The sequence below is a fragment of the Nicotiana tomentosiformis genome, chromosome 5 (assembly GCF_000390325.3).
Source record: "Nicotiana tomentosiformis chromosome 5, ASM39032v3, whole genome shotgun sequence".
In the NCBI taxonomy this organism is placed as follows: domain Eukaryota; kingdom Viridiplantae; phylum Streptophyta; class Magnoliopsida; order Solanales; family Solanaceae; genus Nicotiana; species Nicotiana tomentosiformis.
This window is the reverse complement of record NC_090816.1, coordinates 100,388,057-100,408,263: the sequence shown is the minus strand read 5'-3', so window position 1 is coordinate 100,408,263 and position 20,207 is coordinate 100,388,057. Positions and strand designations below refer to the sequence as shown.

General features: G+C 40.4%; 1 protein-coding gene across 1 annotated transcript; it reads right to left on the bottom strand.

Moving 5' to 3' along the window:
* Positions 1 to 1,589: 1,589 nt before the first annotated feature.
* Positions 1,590 to 18,878, bottom strand: LOC104087502 (uncharacterized). The gene is made up of 9 exons (XM_009591996.4): positions 18,302 to 18,878; positions 8,305 to 8,396; positions 7,406 to 8,106; positions 5,720 to 5,790; positions 4,908 to 4,997; positions 4,581 to 4,772; positions 4,385 to 4,483; positions 3,467 to 3,590; positions 1,590 to 2,367 (listed from the first exon to the last, which is right to left on the bottom strand). Exons 1-9 carry the CDS (start codon positions 18,671 to 18,673, stop codon positions 2,189 to 2,191), a joined length of 1,920 nt encoding a protein of 639 aa, XP_009590291.1. The 5' UTR covers positions 18,674 to 18,878; the 3' UTR covers positions 1,590 to 2,188.
* Between the last annotated feature and the right edge of the window lie 1,329 nt (positions 18,879 to 20,207).

Sequence of the window (20,207 nt, the reverse complement as noted above, 5' to 3'; positions counted from 1 at the left end):
CTCAAAATGCGTAAAACCCCAAGTTGAAGCTAATTGTAGAATTATATCACTACTAAAAAGTTCTGAATTTCCGTCGGACGTCCCGTCAGAAATTGGCTCATGAGACGATGGAATTTGTTTAGTAGTGGTAAGACATGCATGTTACCGCAACAAGTGGAAGAGTGATTGATTTTTCGAATTGTTTGTAGGATCAGTCTAGGAAACATTCTCCAAACTCCAAACCCTTCCTTGTTTAGGTCCCTATAAATTTCGTTGAATTGAATACACTCACATGTTGTAGACTTCAAAGTAGTTTGTATTTTATAGCTACTTCATAAGAAAGAGGCAATGTTCCGAGTCACATTGTTATTATGAGCCCGTTTGGCTTAGCTGATTTAGAGTAGCTGATAAGCATTAAGTGCTGAAAAGCATTTTTAAGTGCTGAAACTGATTTAAAAATTAAGCAGTTACGTGTTTGGATAAAAGTGCTTAAACTAATAATAATCAGCTGAAACTGTTTGATTAAAAAGTGCTGATAAGCTCTTTTTATGTTAAAATGACTTAAATGACCTTATAACAATTTACACTACTAAAAACGTTATTTTCTTCAAAATTTTAGATTCTACATAGTTATCATGTTATTTTAATTATAAAAATGATTAGATAATATCTTTTTTATAAAAATAATTTATGTTATGATAAATATACAATCATAAATTAGAAGGGGTGTTTAAAACATAAAAAAATTACCTGCAATTTGTCTGATAGTTGCAGAGAAGAACGAAAGAAGCACGTAAAGGAAGCAATGGCACGGCTGGAGAGGCAACAACTGTTTAGGTTTTATGAAGAATCGGGATAGAGTAAAACTATACGAAGAGTTTTGTTTTAAAAAGAAGTATTTTAGGGATAGAATAATAAATATTTTGGTCAAACCTAAAGTGCTTATAAACTGAAATTTGATAAGTTGGGGGAGACCAACTTATGGCTTATGGCTTATTTTTGGCTTATAAGCACTTAACTTATAAGCACTTTTAATTTTACCAAACGCGTAGATAAGCCAAAAAGTACTTATAAGCCAGTTTGACCATCTTATAAACTTAGCCAAACACCCTCTATATCATGCAATACCGAAGATATATATATATATATTTATCATCTGAACTAGGAAAGTAAAATAAATATAACCCTCAGAGGATTCAAGTTTAATTGAAACTATACATACCCACCAGCCAAATCCGGCTCTACAATTAATATTATACATCACAAAATGTATAGTCAAGATTACTTAGATTTAGAATAACCCATTATAGGTCCATTCTAGTGTTCTGAGCCGGCCAGCCGGTCAGCGTTCAAAACTAGAGCAATGCTAATGGATTCGAAAACCTTACTAGTTACAACCTCAACGGTTCAAATCGGGCACCTAAAGATAGAGGATTTGAAATCTAAAGAACAACGTTCACGAATGTGGAAGAAACTGCAATAGGATATAAACCTTAGACCTGGTGAACTCAAAAATTTGTTGCAAAAACCTTGTCTTTTTATCTTCTCATGTCGTGTGCAAACACATTTTCTCACTTTTGACGAAACGAAACTGAGAAAATCGTAACTAGTTGAAGAGAAACAAGACATGCATTTCCACATAACTGTCTCGGGTAGATTTACATGGCTCAATAACTACAGTATAACTTATTCACACTAGTGCACCAATATCGTGTAATCAAATTTCCGTAAATCATGGTCCTACATATCGTACATTACACCAGCTCAGATATTTAACTCACAAAGGAGCACAATCCTGCTCCAAAAGAATAAACTCCCTGCTAAATGTAATGATATCATACAACAAACAGAAGACGCTGTCATCGATAGAACCATTGGCAAAGATTCTCAGGTCACAATGCCTCCGAATTTGTAATGTACAGCACAGAGAGAAGTACTTCATCACCTTTGAGCATTGCATTCAGTGTTCGTTCTACCAAATACTAACACGGCATTATCAACCACAACCCTACAGATAACCAAGTCAGCAACATGTACACAAATTTGGTTACCACATCCTTCAATAATCAGTTTTTGAGCCTGTTTCCTCCTTAATACAAACTCCCAGAATCTCTGAGAATATTCAGGAGAATGGAATTTTGAGTGTTTGGATAAGTTGCAGCTGTCTTCTTGCCTTTGTTCTCGCAACTGCCACTTTAATTGAGCATAATCATTCTCTACTAATAATATCATCATTATTAGCTGCTAAAATCGAATCCTTGTTGGATAATGCATGAAGCATTGACTGGGCAGCAATCAACTTTTCCCTGAGCAACATATTGTATTCGTAGAGGTTTTGGAGATCTTTCTGGAGAATGGTCATACTTATATGATCAGCAGCCTGTGATTCTGCGGAACAAAAGCAGCATCATTACTTTAGACAAACACTACACAATCTAAAATCGCTGATGCAAGAATCTTATTAACTTGTCAGACCCCAGCACTCTATCTCAAAAAGACTCGAGGGATAAAATTGAAAGAGAGAAGCTTCTAAGGGACAATAAAAGTACGGATGTCTTATAAATTCTTCACTAGTTCATATAGTGGAGTAGACAACATACCGTCTCCACAACTAGCACTAAAATAGGAAATTGTCTCCTGTTGAATTTGCTACAGCTCTTTTGGCATTGGTAAAAGGAAAAAGCCTACCCACACTAGCAGAGTTGGTTGCTCAACTGGAAAATTATAAAACCAGAACAAAATGACATCTTCCCTTTGACATCAAATTCCCAGGCAAAAGCAACAGAATGCTAGAAAGAATAGCTTACCAACGTACAGTTTGTTGATACCCTAAGTTATGATTTTCCAACTAGCTTAGCCACAAAATCGAAAATAAACACCCAAAGCAACTAGGATCAAGCTCCTAGGTTCACTATTTTACTGATCACCTACCAGTCCAGTCACAATCAACAATAGCTAAAAGCTTGGATATAGTTTACACTGCACTTCTATCTGCTAGAGGTGCTTATATCTATAAGGCTTCACTACACAAGGAGAAGGAACATGGCATATCCTTGCAGCAATTTTCTACATGCGACCACATTTTGAAACCACACTCGCAGAAACAGAGATAGAAAACAGATACCCGAGGAAATAATTGTTTAAATATTTAACAGCCAGGAAGTTACGAGTCACCATACATAGTTGAGGTTTCTAATCTTCAAATACATTATCAAAATCAAGGAGAACAAGATCATTGACAGTGGACTCTCATAACCTTGACCCTTGATATCTTATACTTGTCACACGACATTAACCCAGAAAGGTTGACCTAATCTATAGTGCTCTTGATAATAGCATGTGCAATTTGAATAAAGCTTAAATAGGTTGAAGCATGATATGTATGAGCAGCTTAAAATCTGACATCATGAAATCCAAACAGCTGACATGTTAGGCGGCATGAGGAAGGAGAACATAATTAACGCTGATCTCATGATTCCAAACTCACCTAATGGAGGCGGAGGTGGAACAGTTAAGTTGTCAGCTGCAGGAAAAGCTGGAGCCTGGATAACATTATCTAAATCTTCAGGTTTACTATCTTTCGTGTTTGGAGGTACAGCATTTTCTTGAAACTGAAGTATCAAGAATAAAAGGTAAGTCTCTTCCTACAGATAAAGCAAAAGTGAAATTGCAAGCTCTTTGGGAAGAAAAAGAAAGCAGACATGAAAACCAAGTTGAATTAACACTTAGTGTGCAAAGGGGAACAAGAAACAAATTAAATTGAGCATAAGAACAGAAAATGAAGAAAGAACTGTGTACTGTCAAGTAGAGGAAGAACTAACAACAAAAGCTGGAAAGATCTTAGCATGTACGTACGTGCCTTACAAAAAGATCTAAAACCATGATACAACATTTGAGAAATGAAGCAGCTAAATTTTAAATTGGTAATTTCATAAAAATATAACACCATTAAAAGGTTTCTTGTCCATATTCTACTTGTGTCGGCTTCTACAAGTCCAAGACCACTTTCTGAAGAGGGAAAGAAATGCCACCCCCAAAGTCGCAAAATTAGAAACTCACAGGTATTAGGCAATCGAATCAAAATACTTCTTGAAGGTTCTAAAAAGTAAAGCAATTCATTTTTAGTACCTCCTATAACAGCAAAAATCGCAAAATCAGAGGAAGTAGCTGTAAGCCTGTAACACCCCTGGTATGGTTAAAATAGAAGAGCTTAAACATTGATGTACACCATTTAGATAGTTATTTTGCTAAGTTGGCTTAAGCCGAAATCATTGCGTAACAGAGGGAATGATAGCACCAATCACGTGAACAGGTCCAAGGGATCGGGTCGAGACAGTAGCCAAAATACAAATGTCATTTAGAAAACCTCAAGAAACAAAAATATCAGAGATAAATAGCAACTGACTCTTTCTTCCTTCAGACGTGTACTCTTTCGGCGATCTGCTGCAGATTCAGGCAAAAAAAGCGTGGCACTTTGAGTATCAATCTGCTCTGAAATGGCTCTCTGGGAAAGGAAAATAGGACTTCAAAAGTTTATGATCTCCGATGACATTTGTAAATAATCATACTGATATAAAGAAGTTGAGACAGCAAAGCTTCACCTTCTCACTAGGTAAGCTAACTTTTCGGCTAAAACTGATGGTATCTAATCTGCTAGACCCTCTTCCTTTAACTGAAGAGCTCTTTCTGTTGAGTGATTCCATCTTGACACCTGTGCAACAACCATCATTTCTCATGTCGTACACCTCTTCCAATTGGTTAGGAGCATATGTGTACATCACATATTTCCTCAGCTATCAGAAAAGAAAGTGGAAAATTCAAAGCAAAGGATAAGGAAATTAGACAGGGCAGCTGAATTGGCAAAAGATAAAAAAAGATTGTCTTCAGCAAGAAATCAAGTGAAATTTTTTGTTTTTACTAAAACTCACTTTATCCCAGCGGTCTTGAGCTTTTCGGCGACTTCTAACCTTCCGCATTACACTATCCTCATTGCGTAATTTCTTGATCCTATATTCACACTGTAAAAGAGGAGTATTGACATAAATAGGAAAGTATGGACATAAGGATCAATCACACCCTGCAAGCATATATAAGTTAATTTTCCATGAAAAGAAGTAAAACGCTCGAAAGTTACTTTATGAATCTTACAACTTCAAGTACCTTCAGGGTTCTTTTCTTCCATCACTAAGTTCAGGCACGCAGATCAATCTTAATTTCAACCCACATTCCAATCTAGAAGTAAATAACTTCTATTCAAATTAGAAAGAAAATGTCTTAATCTTGAACGTTTTGATTGTTAGGAGTTGAAATGATACAACGAAATCGGTGTCAGACAAAACACTTTGCCTAACCTTTGTTTTTCCTTTTCTAATTTGAAGCATGAGATTCATGTCCAAGATTTAATCAGCATGCATAACTAACTCTAAGAGCCCCATGCAATATCATCAGTACCTAAACTTCAAGAATACAGCAAAATTGTTAACGAAGTGTCTTTTTCCTTTTTGTTACACATTGTTCTCACCGATACTTCAGTTGCCCTGACTATTGTGTCGAACGGATGAGACATGAGTATGGGTACTTTGTGCATATTACTCACAGTACATTGAAAGTTGACAAAAGATGCATGTTACGGGTACACTTGTACTGGATGCGTACACGTAAACAAGTCCATGCAACGTAACTTACAATGATATCCAAAATATACAGGACTAGTAACAAAAAGAATGAAAGGAAAATTTACCTGCACCAAAATGTAGAAGAAGAGGCCAATACTGATGCAATAAAGGCCACCAAGATCCGCAAGGAAGCTTACTGCACTCTTGGGAGAGGAAGATATTATCAAAACATCACCACAAAAGAAAACTTCCCAAACGAAATGAACCATTTAAAGCACTAAATGTACACACTAGATTTCTGAAGCAAACCTAAACGTCAGTCTTCTTTTGTTATCATATCAGTGTGATGCGGTATTATATCCTAGACCACAGTTAAATATGAAAGGGCGCATTAAAGTAGCAAGTTTAATATTCTTTTGAGTAAGATTAGCCTGAAAATCAGCAGTATGATAAGTCTCATCTGATTACGCTATCTTTTTTTCTCCCTTGTTTTTCTGAGATAAGGTAAATGTTCCATCTGATTAACCCATCTTTTCTCCACCTTCACTATTTTGAGGCCACACTGAATGCTTTAATTCCTCTCGCTTAAAGCACTAAACCTATATAAAATAGAGAAATTGAATTCCATAGAAATCTTCGTATTTGGTAGAATTTTTAATATGAGTACCAAGCCTTGATGTTTGCTTCGAAGCAGTGCTCGTTCAAATCATGATAAGTTCTGAGCCACTTGTCCTTAGAGCCAGATACAACAACAACAACCCTTAGAGCCAGATAGGCAAAAGGAAAAAAACATTCGACTCAAGGTCCTATGCTGCTATGCAGCAATGGCATATGCAAGGTTGGCATTGAATACATTTAACAGGTTGTGCAATGTTAATTATGCACTCTCTATTAGACAGAGAAGAAAGCTTCTCATGAATTACATCCGAAAAAATTCTAGCGGACAACTTTGGCATTGAAAAAATTGGCTTAGGATCTTAAGCAGTAAGCTAAACTTTCAGTTCTGCAGAAAAGATTCTTGGCCATAAGCCCATAACCATTTGGCATGGCCTCCTAATCGACGCTTCGAATTTAATATCAGTAGAAGGAAATGAAAGAACTTCATTTCAGACTAAGGGAAAAAACTAAAGTATGTATACCAGAGAGTAAATATCTCTGTGGGTGCTGCAGAACACCAAATATGTAGTTTCACCATAAGATGTACATATAGAAGATAATTAGATGTTAAGAACCACACGATCCAGAATTCACGTCCTTTGTTTTCTCCCAAAAGATGAGAGCACGAGGAGGATAAAGAGAAGACAAAGATGGGGATGAGGAAATTCAGGAAAACACAGATCATCATTATGTAAAGCATAAAACTGCTGAAGACTCTCGCCTATATCAGTTATCGAGACAACTAACAAACTTTAAAAATAGTTATAAGAAGATGATCAATCAACACAAAAAAAATAAGAAGAGTTACAAGAGGAGTTATCAGATTCATTATAAATGAATTTTGGGAACATGTACTAATTCTCCTCAGAATCACAAGACATCATTAACATAGTTCATGGTCACAGTCATAATTTCTTACTGAACTTTTATTTGTCAAAAAGATGAAACAAGAGCATATCTCACAAAAGTATGACCCGAAATATATTAGCAGACTTCAGAGCTAAAGGATGTTTATACAGTACTACATGCATTATTGTAGCTCTTAAGTATATGACAATGAAAATTCAAAAATCATAAGGTTTAAACACTAGCCAGAAAAGGCATTGAAAGCAAAGAATAGACAAATGTGCCGAGAGATTGAAGATGTTACTCACCAGGCCCCAAAACATTTTGATTCTTGATCTCAACAATATACGAAGATAGGAAGTTGACATACAATGTCGTGTTGATTAGTCCATCATTAGGCCTTTGGACTGAGGCTTGGAGTTGACTTATCTCATTAAAAGATGAACCTGGCAGAAACTCATGAAGTAGTGGTTGGATGAGCCTCAGGTCATGCATGTTATGGTACATTCTAGGGAAAAAATTGAACTTCAATATATTTGTTGTCAGCCCTCTAAATGTAACCGGTTTGTTATCAAAATTGCTTCCATTCCTCAGTGTTCCACTGACCAAGCTCAGATGCTTCTTGTTTTTAGGATCTTTTGCTGTTAGGTTGAACTGAAATCCAACAGCTGTTGCAGGACTATTTGGGAGATCAACAAATTGCCATGAAATATAGGCACTATCTCGACTAAGTGGACAGTTGCTGCACTTAAGCACGATAGTTGGTCCTTTAGTAGTGTTTATACAGGAATAGTTGGCAAATGTTGACAGAGGAGCAAATCGATAGTCAACGAAGCCTGGGTTCCCAGTTACCACGGTTCCGAGGCCACGCAAGTGTAAGCAACTCATACTTGAGATGGTAGTGATATTAAACTCCAAATCGTTTATAAAAGCAGCTAAATCAGGTGCATTTGTTGCTCTCACATTGTGCATCTCAATAGCTCTCTTCGATATGATTTGGTAGAGCAAACTGTGGAAGCATATAAAAGGGTCTATTATGGATGGAATAGAAGGTAAAGAAGAAAAAGAACTGGGGAAGAATATTATTCAGAAAAAGAAAAAGCAGGATGGATTTTATTTTAATTTTTAGATAAAAAGGGGCCAAATACTTAATAGGAATAGTAAGACACTGGAAATTAAAGAGAAAAAACAAACATCATGTACTCACGCAGCAAACAGACCAATAAAAAGTATCCAACTAGCTATTGAAAAAGTTCCACCAAGTTCTGTTTTGCGCTTCATGACGACCTGCTGATCATCCTACATGAAAATGGTGCACAAATTTTTTTTTAAAAAATCAAAAGATTGTCAAGATGTGTTCAAGTATTAAGTATTAACAAACAAATACAGTATATACTTTTCAAGTATCACAGAAACACAGAAAACTGCTAAAGCCAAACAAGTCAACTGGTAGTATAACGCAATGACCACATCACAAGTAAGCTCAGTGAAAAGTGATCTATCATATGAGATAATAAGCAAAATAAAGACCATTCTTCCATCAAGTGACTAAGATGAATGAGCTATGATGCACATGTTAAATTTTGAGCTGCCTATTGGTACTAACTATCATGGGCGGCTTTCCAGCCATGCCCCATGACCCCTTGGACGCGCCCCGTGGCGTCCTGGCAAGCCACCCAGCGCCACGGTCGGCCCCGTGGTCTCGGCAGCTCCAAGTGACAAGCGCGCATGTGCCTCTATCGCCCCACCGCTAGCCATCGCCAGCGCCCAGCCACAGGCAGACGCCAACAGCGCCGCGCGCGCAGACCCTGATGCTAAAGACAAAGTTGCTGCCAACGGACCTGTTTCTACCTTGTAGAAGACTAAGTCCTTCTCATTATAAATATAGAGTAGTTTTACTGCATTTTCTTTAAGTGTGCTTTTACAGCTTATTTAGGTCAAGTTATGTAACTTTGGTTTATTGTTTTTAAGCATTATTAAGGGGGATCAAGCAATCAAACTTTCTAGCAAGCAAACAATTCTCTGTACTAGTGTCTCTCCCCCCCCCCCGACACCGTGTTGCTTTTCTGTAATAGCTTTCATTAATGCAATCAAGCTTTCTTTCATTCTCAGTTCTCTTTTCTGCTCTCTCAGTTGCTCATGACATTGGTTCTCCCGTACGGAACTGACAATCTAGTCTAGCGTACGGAGGGGACCTCAGTTGGCGGACAGCGATCGCACTGACATCGATTGATTAGTCTTACGTCGCCCTTCCAAAGAATCTCAGGAAGGCGCCGCGTAACAGTTGGTATCAGAGCCTAGGCTCGACATCGGACGAGGGATTACATTGCAATTACCACCATTTCTGACCATGGTGAATCATGGGGTTCGCATCGCGATCCTTGAGGAGACGGTTGATGTATTATGGCCCATCGTGGAAATAATGCCTGACCTAAAGACCAGCCTAGTGCAAAGGTTGGACGACCTGGACCGCAGACTGCTCCAGGCCGAAATTGACATAGAAAACATCAGTCGCGACCCTAAAGGAGACCGGCAAACGGCAGCCACAGAGGCAGCCGAAATTTTTGGTAAATTTGACGGCAGCCACAGAGGCAGACAGGGTGACTGCCATGCAACAAACTATAGACAACTTGACAGGCCAGCTCAACGTTGTCAATGCTGCTTTACAAGGCCTGCTTCGAGGAGGCGGAAATCAAATCGGGGATGTTGTGAACCTCGCCCATGTGGCACAAAAACTAAAAATTCCTGAGCCAAAACCATACAGTGGAGCTCGGAATGCCAAAGAAGTGGAAAACTTCATTTTCGACATTGAACAATACTTCGATGCCGTGGGTGGCCTAGAAGAAGCTAAGAAGGTAGCAATTGTTGCCATGTATCTTCAGGGTGATGCCAAACTCTGGTGGCGGGTGAAATACGAAACCATCAGGGCCGATGAAGATGCCCTCGAGACATGGGCAGAACTGAAGGCAGCCTGCAGTTTTTCCCCGAAAATGTTGAGTACAATGCAAGGAGAAAGCTACGGGAGCTCCGCCAGACCAAATCAGTGCGGGATTACGTGCGGGAATTCTCTGCACTCATGCTGAACATCCGTGACATTGGGGACAAAGACAAACTCTTCACCTTCCCGGAAGGGTTGAAACCCTATGCCCGCATGGAGCTGCAAAGACAAAGGGTAAACACGTTACCTAAGGCAATCCAAGCAGCAGAGTGGCTTGGGGATTATCAAGTGGAAGCCCGGAAGGACAGGCCTCAACAGCCTGTCCGAGGAGGATACAAAGGGGGCCAGCCGAACACTGGTGGCCCTAACAGAAGTGGAGGAGACCGGAGTGCAACAAAATCTAAGGCTCCCTCCTCAGGCAGTACTAGCACTGCATCTAACAACAACGATCGGGAGAGGAAACTCCACTCAGGATGCCGTCATTGCGGCGCACCACATTGGAATAATGAATGCCCGCATGCACAGATGAACGCCCATCAAGCTTTTGATGATGGGACGGATGACGATGCGGACCAGACTGAACCAGTAGGTGCATTCAATGCAATTGTTGGCTCTATTTCTGAGTCCTTAGCAGGAACCAGTGTTGGTATCCGTAAGAAGAAGGACCCCTGCTCAATCACCAAAAAAGGGAAAAAGAAGGCAAATGAGAGGACTCCTCTTAAGCAAGAGAGGACCTTAATGTTTGTCGACATGAAGGTAAATGGCAAGCCCATTCAGGCGATGATAGACACAGGTGCTACACATAACTACTTAGCCTCGACTCAGGTGGAGCGCCTTGGCCTAGTTGTAGGAAAGGGCAGGGCAGAGGTCGTGTCAAAGCTATGAACTCACCTCCTCAGCCAGTGGGTGGAATAGCCAAAGAAGTACCAGTGAAGCTCGGACCTTATGAAGAAAAGTCAACTCACGCGTGGTGATCATAGATGAGTTCGAGTTGATAGTGGGGTTGGAATTCCTGAGGCAAACCAACACCATGCCCGTACCGTATGCAGACATGCTACTGATGATGGGAACAAATGGGGCCAAGCCCTGCATTATTCCGTGCATGCCTATGAAGATGGCCGCCGAGAACATCTCGGCCTTGCAGTTGAAGAAGGGGGTCAAAAGACATGAACCCACGTTCCTGGCTACCCTCTGCATTGAAGATACGGAACGCTCCTCGGGTCCCATTCCTGCACCCGTGAAGGAGCTGCTACTGGAATTTGAAGACATCATGCCACAAGACATGCCAAAGCGACTCCCGCCTAGGCGCACTGTGGACCATGAGATTGAGTTGGTGCCGGGTGCGAAGCCTCCTGCCCGGGCGCCGTACAGAATATCACAACCCGAACTCACCGAGTTTCGGAGACAATTGACGGAAATGCTAGACACAGGGATCATCGTACCCTCCAAGTCCCCATACGGGTCCCCTGTGCTATTCCAAAAGAAACATGATGGCAGTTTACGACTCTGTGTGGATTATCGGGCTCTAAACAAAATCATCGCGAAGTACACATACCCTATTCCGCTAATGGCAGACTTGTACGACAGACTGGGTGGTGCGACGGTGTTCACCAAGATAGACATGTTATTGGCAAGTTCGGATTGCAGAGGTGATGAACACAGTACATTGATGAATTCGTGGTGGTATACTTGGATGACATTGTGGTATATAGCCAGACATTGGAAGAACACCTGGAGCACTTGCGGAAGGTCCTAGCCCGATTGCGGGAGCACGAATTATATGCGAAGCTATCCAAGTGCTCCTTTGCTTAGAAACAAATTGACTTCCTCGGACATGTCATCGAGGAAGGGCAGATCAAGATGGACCAACAGAAGATTCAGGCCATCACAAATTGGCCGCCGCCTAAGGATATACATGCCTTAAGGTCATTCCTTGGCCTATGCAACTTCTATCGGCGATTTGTGAAAAATTACTCCCTCATTGCAGTACCACTGACAGAAGTTCTCAAGAAGGTCACGCCCTAGGATTGGGGACCCAGGCGAGTAAAGGCCTTCAACGCACTGAAAGCGGCTATGTCTAGTAGCCCCGTCTTGGCTCTCCCTGATTTGGCCAAGCCTTTCGAGGTACAAACGGATGCCTCCGACTATGCCCTTGGTGGAGTCTTGCTACAAGAAGGGCATCCCGTAGCATACGAGAGCCGGAAACTGAAGGATGTAGAGCGGCGTTATGCCGCCCACGAGAAAGAATTATTAGCTGTCGTTCATTCCTTACGCCTTTGGAGGCATTATCTATTGGGAACCCCGTTCGTGGTCAAGACAGACAACACAGTTGTTAGCCATTTCATGACCTAGCCGAAGCTGAATGGTCGACAGGCTAGGTGGCAGGAACTCCTAGCGGAATTTCACTTCAACCTGGAGTACCGAAGTGGGAAGACTAATCATGTTGCTGATGCGCTCGGTCGGAGAGTTGATCTAGTATCAGTGTGCCTACTCGCCACCCTAAGGGGGAGCGAAGTAACCACCACCATAAAAGACCAGATACATGATCTATTCATCAAGGATCCTGCTGCTCAGTATTTGGTTGATTTGGTAGGCCCAGGCAAGACTCGCCAGTTCTACACAGAAGATGATTTCCTGAAAGTAAAAGGGAACCGACTTTATGTTCCTAAAGGAGGAGATCTGCGAAGGACTCTTCTGGCGGAATGCCACGATACTTTGTGGGCTGGTCATCCCGGTGAACAACGCACCATGGCATTACTTCGCCGTGCATACTATTGGCCTCAAATGACAGATGACGTCGCTCAGTATGTGAAGACTTGTCTAGTATGCCAGAAGGATAAGTCAGACCGCTTGATGCAAGCAGGACTCTTGGAACCACTAGCTGTCCCAAAAAGACCTTGGGAAAGCGTTTCCCTGGATTTCATCACCGGATTGCCCAAGGTCGGAGATCTCACAACTATCCTGGTTGTGGTGGATCGGTTTTCCAAGTATGCTACCTTTATGGCAGCCCCACAATATATATCAGCAGAAGAAACAGCTCGACTCTTCTTCTTTCATGTCGTCAAATATTGGGGCCTGCCTAAAGACATCATTAGTGATCGCGACTCACGCTTCACTAGCAACTTTTGGACCCAGCTCTTTAAGTGTCTCGGGTCAAAATTGAGTCATAGCTCAAGTTTTCATCCGCAATCTGATGGCCAGACGGAGCGATTCAATGGTATGCTGGAGGAATATCTCCGCCACTTCGTAACCGGATCGCAGAAGAACTGGGTGAAGCTTCTGGATGCTGCTCAGCTGTGTTTCAATTCACAAAAAGAGCTTTAGTACCAATAAAAGCGTTTTTGAAATTGTTACCGGACAGCAACCGCTACTCCCACACACTGTGAATGCACCGAACATGTCAAAATCTCCTCGAGCTGCTAGCTTCTCAAAAGAATGGAAGCGAAATTTGGAGATAGTGCGGAGCTATCTTGTCAAAGCCCAAAAGCGGATGAAGAGGCATGCTGATCAAAATCGTCGTTTTGTTAAATACCAAGTAGGAGACAAAGTGATGGTCAAAATCCCAAAGCGGTACTTGTTTGCAGGGGTCCATGACCCTCGCCTATTGCAAAAATATATTGGACCCTTGTCCATTGAAAGGCGCATTGGCAAAGTTACATACCGGGTGGATACCCCAGCTTGGTGGAAAATCCATCTTGTTTTCCATGTCAGTCTCCTGAAACCTTTTCGGGAAGGTATGGAGGATCCTTTACGGAGCCAACTCACAGTACCCAGTATTCGAGGCCCCAATTCAACCGGGAAAAGGCGTGTTGAAGCTATTCTTGATGATCGAGTGATTCACGCCTCAAGGAAAGATCACCAAGAGTTATGTGATGCAGAGGAGAACACATGTGAGAGGGGAACAAACCTCAAAGCCTACAGGAGCCTACTTGATGATTATCTTGCAAGTAAGGCGCCGAGGACGTCGCCAACTCAGGTGGGGGAGAATGTCATGGGCGGTTTTCCAGCCATGCCCCATGACCCCTTGGACGCGCCCCATGGCGTCCTAGCAAGCCTCCTAACGCCCAGCGCCACAGTCGGCCCCGTGGTCTCGGCAGCTCCAAGTGACAAACGCGCATGTGCCTCTGTCGCCCCACCGCTAGCCATCGTCAGCGCCCAGCCACAGGCAGACGCCAACAGCGCCGCGCGCGTAGACCCTGATGCTAAAGACAAAGTTGCTGCCAACGGACCTGTTTCTACCTTGTAGAAGACTAAGTCCTTCTCATAGTTTTACTGCATTTTCTTTAAGTGTGCTTTTACAACTTATTTAGGTCAAATTATGTAACTTTGGTTTATTTTTTTTAAGCATTATTAAGGTGATCGAGCAATCAAACTTTCTAGCAAGCAAACAATTCTCTGTACTTTCTAGCAAGCAAACAGTTTGCATACTAACTTTTTGAAGCATAAGTAAAGCAACTAAAATGGCTAATTGACCTTCAACATCCCCAAGAACTCTATCGCCATCACCCAAGAGAGTATCAGAAAAATGCCCCTATTTAATCTATTCCTAATAAACAAAATACTTCTCATAATCAGTTGAGAACTAGTGATGGTGGCAAAGTGGCCTCCAGCCCCTAAGCTCTTTTTCTAGTTATCCTCATATCCTAATTAGCGTATTAGATGCACTTCTTGAGTTCTTTTCATTTTGCACCCCTAATGTATGCACCATCGAAAAATTTGCACCCTATCCTTTATTTTATTTTGCCTTATTCTGTGCACCATTTTTTAATTTGTGCACTCCTTTATTTATTATGCTTATCCCCCTAATATTTGCATCTTATTTCAGTTTGCACCCTATCATTTGCAAAGTTATAAAACATTTCTATTTGTGAATAATAAAACTCAAGGGCTTTGTAGCATTACAACAATATCCACTATATGTTTTCTATACAACATCTCCAACACTTTTCTATAAGGATGCATGCATTTCAAAGAATCCATAGTGGAAGACTATGCTAACGAGTTCACCTATAAAGGATTGCTTAAATAACAAAAAACCAACTCAATCCAAGTCTAGATGAGGTCGGTTATATGAATCCTTACTATACATGTCACTCCATTTAAATTCGTCTTAATCCAACATTAAGAAAATGGTTATCAATCTAAAGAATGCTTAAATGGCAAAACAAAAGTACCTTCGACTAGAAGGACCTTCATCAATTTTGACTGAGGTGTAAACTTTCTAGATGATTTAGGAAACCAAATGTAATTTTCCAATGTGAATATGATGGATCGAGAGAGTTGACGAAGTTAGTGAGTTCAGTATGAGAAATATTGGGAAAAGTAGAGTTGTTGGACATCCGTTTTACATTAAAAAGGGAATTGTAGAGATGATAGATCCTACTTGAATGCATCCTAGTATATTGAAGTATGAGCTCCTTACTAATAGCAACACAAGATCGGAAACTATGATCCATCCTACGAATTAGCTTTAGCTTTCAAGGAAAAGATAGAATGAGACAGACGGCAGACCAACATGACCTTTTCTCTGTTAATGCCCTTTTCTTTACTTTGATAGGTGATACTAGAAAAGAGTATCACAGGAGAATGAACTGGAATTTAACCACATAATCAAGTGGTTAAATTTCCCGGTTAGGAGGTGTGAGCGGTTGGCTTTGGCAGGTGCGAGAAGAGGTAGAGGGCGGCCTAAGAAGTATTGGGGCAAGGTGATCAGGCAAGACATGGTGCGGCTCCAGATTTTCGAGGACATGGCTCTTGATAGGAAGGTGTGGAGGTCGAGCATTAGGGTTGTAGGTTAGGGGGTAGTCGAGCGTTTTTCCTTTGTACCGGCTAGGCTGATAGTGTTTTGTCTAGGACTGCTACCGGTTTATGTTGGGTTTCACACTTTTGCATAGTATTTGTGTTATTGCCCTTCCATTTATTTGTTGTCTCTCACGTTGCTGATATTATTTTTCTGATATCTGTTGTTGTTACAGATCTTCTGTCTCTGAGCCGAGGGTCTCCCGGAAACAGCCTCTCTACCCCTCTGGGGTAGGGGTAAGGTCTGCGTACACTCTACCCTCCCCAAACCCCACTAGTGGGATTCTACTGGGTTGTTGTTGTTGTTGTAATCAAGTGACTTGAAAGAAAGAAAGTAGGTAATTCTAAAATAAATGCCCAAAAGAAATTTCTACAACTCTGATTGCAAACCCTGGATATTAACTGGTGGTACTATTTCAGCTCTTGGCGCTAAGAACATCAATTCCGTCATTAATCTCAAAAGTGAGGAACACATCAAGAAAAGTATATACAAGATAAGGTCAATTCATTGCCCTGAGAAAGCACCGAATTGCATTTGCCCGCTACATATCAGTTATAAGTCTAAAGTAAAAAACGAGAACAACAACATACACAGTATAGTCCCACAAGTGGAGTTTACCTTGTGGAAGTAGAGAGGTTGTTTCCCATTAAAGTAAAAACGAGGAATGGCAATAATTTGAGTAAACACAAGAATAGAAGAAAGACTCGCCATACTCATCCTTCTGCATAATGTTTTTTGTTTTTCTGTAGATTCTTTTTGATAAGTAAGAAATGTTTCATCAATGAAACCAGCATTAAAAAGATTATTATTTGAAATATAGATTCTTGCCTTCTCCATCATCTCCGCCTCCCTTTTATCAACTCATGATTGCGTCATACTTCAGAGACAGCTAGCAAGGGATTTCTGATGTTTATTCAGTCTCCTTTTCTCATTTCCTTATTCAAGATTTTGTTATAGGTAGGAAGGCATTCTGATCTTATTTCCCTTTTCTTCTTAAACTCTCATTAAGGGTTGGAAGGGGAAAAAATGTTACTTAGGCTACAAGTTGCCTAAAAGGAGGGGATATGAGTCACAAGTCAAAACTAAGAATCATTATTAAAGCAACAACAAGTTAGCATATATAGCTCTATGCAACATCGGAACCTGAAATTGAGTTCATTCAACCAGCAGCTATCAATGTCATTCATGTTTAATGCTTAGTCTTATCTAAATAAACCCTAGTCATTCAACCAGCAAGCTGGCTAGTGAGGAAGATTTTCGATGCAAGAGACTGGTTGTATCTAGGGACTTTGAGGTGGAGCTCCAGAAATGTAGTACTGCTGGTGGATTCAGTATAAAGAAAGCTTATTTGTCATTCCATCCACAGTACCAGAAAGTTCCTTGGAAAAATCTTACTATGGGGTCGAAACAAATACCATGACACCAGTTTATTCTATGGCTAGCTATCAGACAAAGGTTGGCTACTATTGATAGACTAGAGAGATGGGGGATATACGTACCTGCAGATTGTGTGTTGTGTACTCTGGGGACTACAGAAACATTAATGCATATATTCTTTGAGTGTAGCTACTCAAGGCATATCTGGTCTTCCTTACTAACATGGATGGGTGAGATCAGGCAACTCAAGACATGGAATGAGGAAGTGGAATGGATTTCAAAAAGAACTCGAGGAGGTAGAGCAAAAGCAGAAATTCTGGGATGGCTATTTGCTGCGACTATATACCATACCTGGAGTGAACGCAATGCTAGAAGATTTCACAATGAAAGACGAGAGAGTGGGTACAGACTAAGAGAAATTGTACTCCAATTGCATATTCGAGGGCAGAGTTACAAGAACTGGAGAAAGATACTAGAGTGTTTAAATAATTTTCCTAGCTAAACATAGCATAAATGTAAGTCCTGATAGGTGAGATGCTACTTAGATAGGCAGGAGTAGAGGAGGCTACTTCTAGAGTCCAAATGGAACTAGCGGTTGTCCATGTATACAAATGGTTAAATAAAAAAAAAATTACTTTGACCAAAAAAAAATGTTTGTTCTACATTGATGGTGACAAATTAGAGTTAAGTGGCATGTTTTATAAGACCTGGAAGCAAGTTTGTGAAACAATAATGCACGAAGAGGGTTCTTCCTATCGACCTACATTTCGTTTAACTTCTTCTTTTGAATCTTAATACCCACTCAACATAAACCATACCAGACTGCACATGCTCAAAACTTGTTAAAGCCCCAGAAGATATTTAACTTCTTTTCCAAAACTGGCGGTCCTATTTGGCTTACCAAAAGTCAAACATTCCATAAATATTTGCAACTTACAACAACAAAATTCAGTTTCCAAATAAAACAATCCAATTAACTTTTGCTACAAAATTGGGGCGGAGGGAGTAACTTGCAGTAGCCTAAACTATGTCTCACAAATTTAATAAAACGAAAAAATTAAACACTTAACGAAGAGAAAGAAATCATACAAGCCAGTGGCGGGAGGCGAAGCAGACATCAAGGCGACTAATCCACCAACGGATCTTGAACCAAATCGAACGGCCATCACGAAGCGGAGCACAACGCGCAAAAAAGCAGAAAAAAAGCCAGGAAAGCAACATGAAAAGTGTAGCTTCGAGAAATACAGCTTGTGATTGAGTCAACCTCCTAATTGAATCAAAATCGAAAATGGTTCCACTTCCAGGGAAGGATACGGAGTGATAGTCCACACCGGAATCCATCTCCACTGGACCCCATTCGTTGAACAAGTAACAGCTTCGGCTTGTGATGTTGAACAAGTAGCCAGGGTTGCACGCGCATTGTGTGGCGTTGTAGCGAAAGGAGTTGCTGGGACATTGCATTTTTTGAGCATTTAGAACTATGGTTTGATTTTTGTTAAAGAGTTGTCGAAGTGAAGAGGAGGAAGAAGAAGATGGAGCGGAGAAGTAAAGAATATGGGGACAAAAGAGAGCAATGACTGAAAGACCCACAACAATGTCACGAAAACTCAAAAATAGAAAAAGTGGAAGACAAAAAACGTGATCTCATACATCCAGGAATGGAATTACCTTCCGTTTGGGTTCCGTCTAAATTTTTGAATAAATGGGTACATTAACCTTTGGATCGTATATACCTCTCCCCCTAATGGCAAAGTATATGAGCAAACTTCATCGTGATCATCCAAGTGAAGGTTCATTGTACCAAAATCACTATTTTAACTTTTTTTTGCCTTAAAAATTTGTCACGACCCAAAACTTGCCTAGTCGATATGGCACATAACCTTAATGCTAGGCAACCCAACATAAAACAAAGTAACTCAAATGATAAATGATTAATAACAAGAAATTAAATGACTGGATTCTACACAACCTCCTAGTACAAGTCATGGGCTACTATGAGTTAGATTTATAAAATAGTATTGAAGAAATAGTACAATGTTTGTTTGAAATTTATATAAACAGAGTTTAAGTCCTAAACTACCATGAACAAGGGGTAGCCTGAATCTAGAACGTTGGAACGACTTCAAGGCAAGGCTTCGTCCTCCACATCTATGCGGCTCCAAGAGATGCACACAAGGTGCAGAAGTGTAGCATGATTACAATCGACCTCGTGTACTCAGTAAGTATCTTAACTAACCTCGGTGAAGTAGTGGTGAGGTTTTAAGTTAAAAGATGCATACTTATATTTGTACATGTGCAGATAATAAGCGAAAAGAACAGATTCGAGAATAGATAGACACATAACCATGTAATGAATGAAACAAGAGTACAAATGACAGAGGGTCCCAGAATATCAAAATCTCTAATCTCATATCACAACACCTAGGATAAACTATACAGCTACACACGACTATTACACATCAATTTCCGTCGCGGCGTGCAACCGATCCAAATAATTAACACAATACCATGATCGGATTTCCATTATCATACCATATCATCATCTGTTCATATCATATACGTCATTATTTCTTCATATCATATCATTTTTCAGTTCCGTTGCGGCGTGCAACCCAATTCACAATATCAATTCATTTCAATATCGTTGTAGCGTACAACCTGATTAAAAATACCAATTTATTTCAATATCGTTGCGTTATGCAACCCGATTCACAATATCAACAATATCATATGAAACCACAAAAACAACCAAACACGTACAACCTGATTAAAAATACCAATTTATTTCAATATCGTTGCGTCATGCAACCCGATTCACAATATCAATAATATCATATGAAACCACAACAACAACCAAACATGGGGAAAAATCATAAAGTAACACTAAGAAACGAACACGTAGTACCTAGCTTAGGAAATACAACTCAACAGAGTAGAATGAGCAATCCAATATCAAAACTAGTCTACCATATATAATATAACAAGGCCCACACAA